This window comes from Thermobia domestica, chromosome 7, assembly GCF_964235325.1.
Source record: "Thermobia domestica chromosome 7, izTheDome1.hap1.1, whole genome shotgun sequence".
NCBI lineage: Eukaryota > Metazoa > Arthropoda > Insecta > Zygentoma > Lepismatidae > Thermobia > Thermobia domestica.
The window spans coordinates 176,995,744-176,998,148 of record NC_137460.1 but is presented as its reverse complement, the minus strand read 5'-3'; the positions used below and the strand labels follow the sequence as shown (position 1 = coordinate 176,998,148).

General features: G+C 36.2%; 1 protein-coding gene across 1 annotated transcript; it reads left to right on the top strand.

The window, feature by feature from the left end:
* Positions 1-1,357: 1,357 nt before the first annotated feature.
* Positions 1,358-1,867, top strand: LOC145689423 (uncharacterized). The gene has a single exon (XM_081763581.1). The coding sequence runs from the start codon at positions 1,358-1,360 to the stop codon at positions 1,865-1,867; it is 510 nt and encodes a 169-aa protein (XP_081619707.1).
* The last annotated feature ends 538 nt before the right edge of the window (positions 1,868-2,405 follow it).

The following is a 2,405-nucleotide window of genomic DNA, read 5'->3' as shown; positions in this document are numbered from 1 at the left end:
TGTACGAATAATTTTGTGACTCTTAAGTTTGTGTATGAACGTGTTTTGTTTCTACGTTCAAGGTCTGATTTTGTGTACAGGAATGAAATAAATATATTTTGTTTATAAGACCCCTTAACATAATATATTTCAGTTTCTTGTAATATAAACCATGTAAAAGAGGTTATTTCTATTCATTTGTCTCAAAGCGCCAACTGTACGATCAATTTTGTGAGCCACTGTAAATAAATTCAACAAAATTCAAGTAAGTGTTAAAGTATGCTGCTTTGTAATAAAGTCCTGGGTTCAATTTTCCATGGGAATACAATTGGTTCGGAGCTCACGTTAAACTCTAGGTCTCACGTCCTTGGGAGTCATCATCATCCGATTAATGGCAATAAAAAATATCGATTCACTCGGCTCAGGTTTTTTTCAGGTCAGAACCTGCTTTCGGGAAGAACACTGAAATATTAAGATTATCAATATTGAAAAACAACTTTTGTTAATATATTCTTGATTACTTCTGCTTTATAATATAGCAATGCATTTTGTTGTTAGAAATATGGCGAAGCATTTTAAATTTTATGTATTTTTGACATAGCATGGCTCCGGGATATAAAAGAAAATTTTTCCGCTATTCGGAATTTGATATGCAGTGCGCCTTAGAAGCTGTAAGAACAAAACAACTTTCAGTTCGTGAAGCCTGTAAAAGGTTTGGTGTGCCAAAGACAACAGTTTTAGACAAATTACATGGACGGGTACCAGAAACAACTGGGAAGATGGGACGCTGTACTTATCTCAGTGAAACAGAAGAAGAAGCCCTTGCAAACTGGCTTATTGAACTTTCTCAACGTGGTTTCCCCAGAAAGAAGCATGACCTCTTAAATTCAGTACAGAAAATAGTTGTAGACGACAAACGCAAAACACCATTTAAAAACAAGAGACCTGGGTAGAAATGGTATGCATCTTTCTTGAAGAGACATCCAAATATTGCAGTGAGGACAGCTGAGCCTATAAATGTCTGTCGAAGTTTCGTAAAAGAAGAATATATACGTTCGTGGTTTCATGATCTTAAAACCTACCTTACCAGTACCAACAATCTTTCCATTCTAGAAGATCCACGTAGAATTTTTAACGCGGACGAATCTTCTTTTCAGTTGTGCCCATCATCTGGAAAAATTTTGGGACCAAAAAGCTCGAAGAATATTTATGAGGCTCAAGATAAGGAAAAGGAAACCCTTACTTTTCTAGGAACATTTAGTGCTTCGGGAGAAACCGTTGCTCCAATGATCGTTGATCCATACAATCGCGAGTACCCAGAGATATTGTGTCCAATATTCCCTCTTCGATTGTGATAGGATGATCCGAATCTGGCTGGATGATTAGTGAGACATTCTTTGAGTGGATCGCCAATGGTTTCAATAAATGGCTATTAGATCACGATGTACCTAAGCCTGTAATACTTTTCATCGATGGTCACAAAACTCACTTAACTTATGAAGTAAGCAAATTTTGTGACAACAACGAGATCATATTGTATGCCCTGTACCCTCATGCAACACACATCTTGCAACCATGCGAGGTATCCGTCTTTAAGGCGTTAAAAACAAATTGGAAATTCGTTGTTCGCAGCTATCTAACGGAAAATAATTTATCTTCTATTACAAGAGTTCAGTTTGCACCACTTATTGCAGAGGTCCTAGCAACAGCAGCAACACCGTCAACAATAAAGAATGGGTTTCGCAAATGTGGACTGTATCCTTTTAATCCGGACGCTGTTGACTACACAAAATGCATCAAGAGTGTATGTAAAAGCACAGAGAGTACTTCCACTCAGCCAAATGTTAGTGAAGAAGACCTTCGTACTTCATTAAGGAGAAAGCCTTAATGAAAATTAAATAAAATCTATACAATCGTTTTGTCAAGTTCAAATTTCGCGAATAATACAATTTCGAAATATCACCTAAGGCAATCCATTACTTCTACGTGATAGAAACGATAGAAATTGCGCGCGGTCGACTAATAGCATGAATGCGGTCGACTACTGAGTGATGACGGTCGACAAGTGGGAATTTTTATGAGTTTTCGTAAAATCTATTTTTATATCATTGCAAAATTTCAAAAGTGAGCAGTTAACACACGGCATGGTACAAAAGAACCCAAATAAAGCAAATAATTCACTTTTGTCAAATACTATGAAATCATCACGCTTTATAAGTGCTTAGAAGTAAGATTTTTTTTTCAGCGGTCGACTATTGGCGAACTCACCCTAGACATCGGAGATGCCGAATATCCAAGCGAAGAGGAATGTAATATGACTGAAGTGATTTGGTAAAGGGCAAATAATATTTTATTAATTTTGACATTAATATTTTGTAAACTTTCATATTTTAAATGCAAATAAAAACTCAATTCAAAATCTGGTG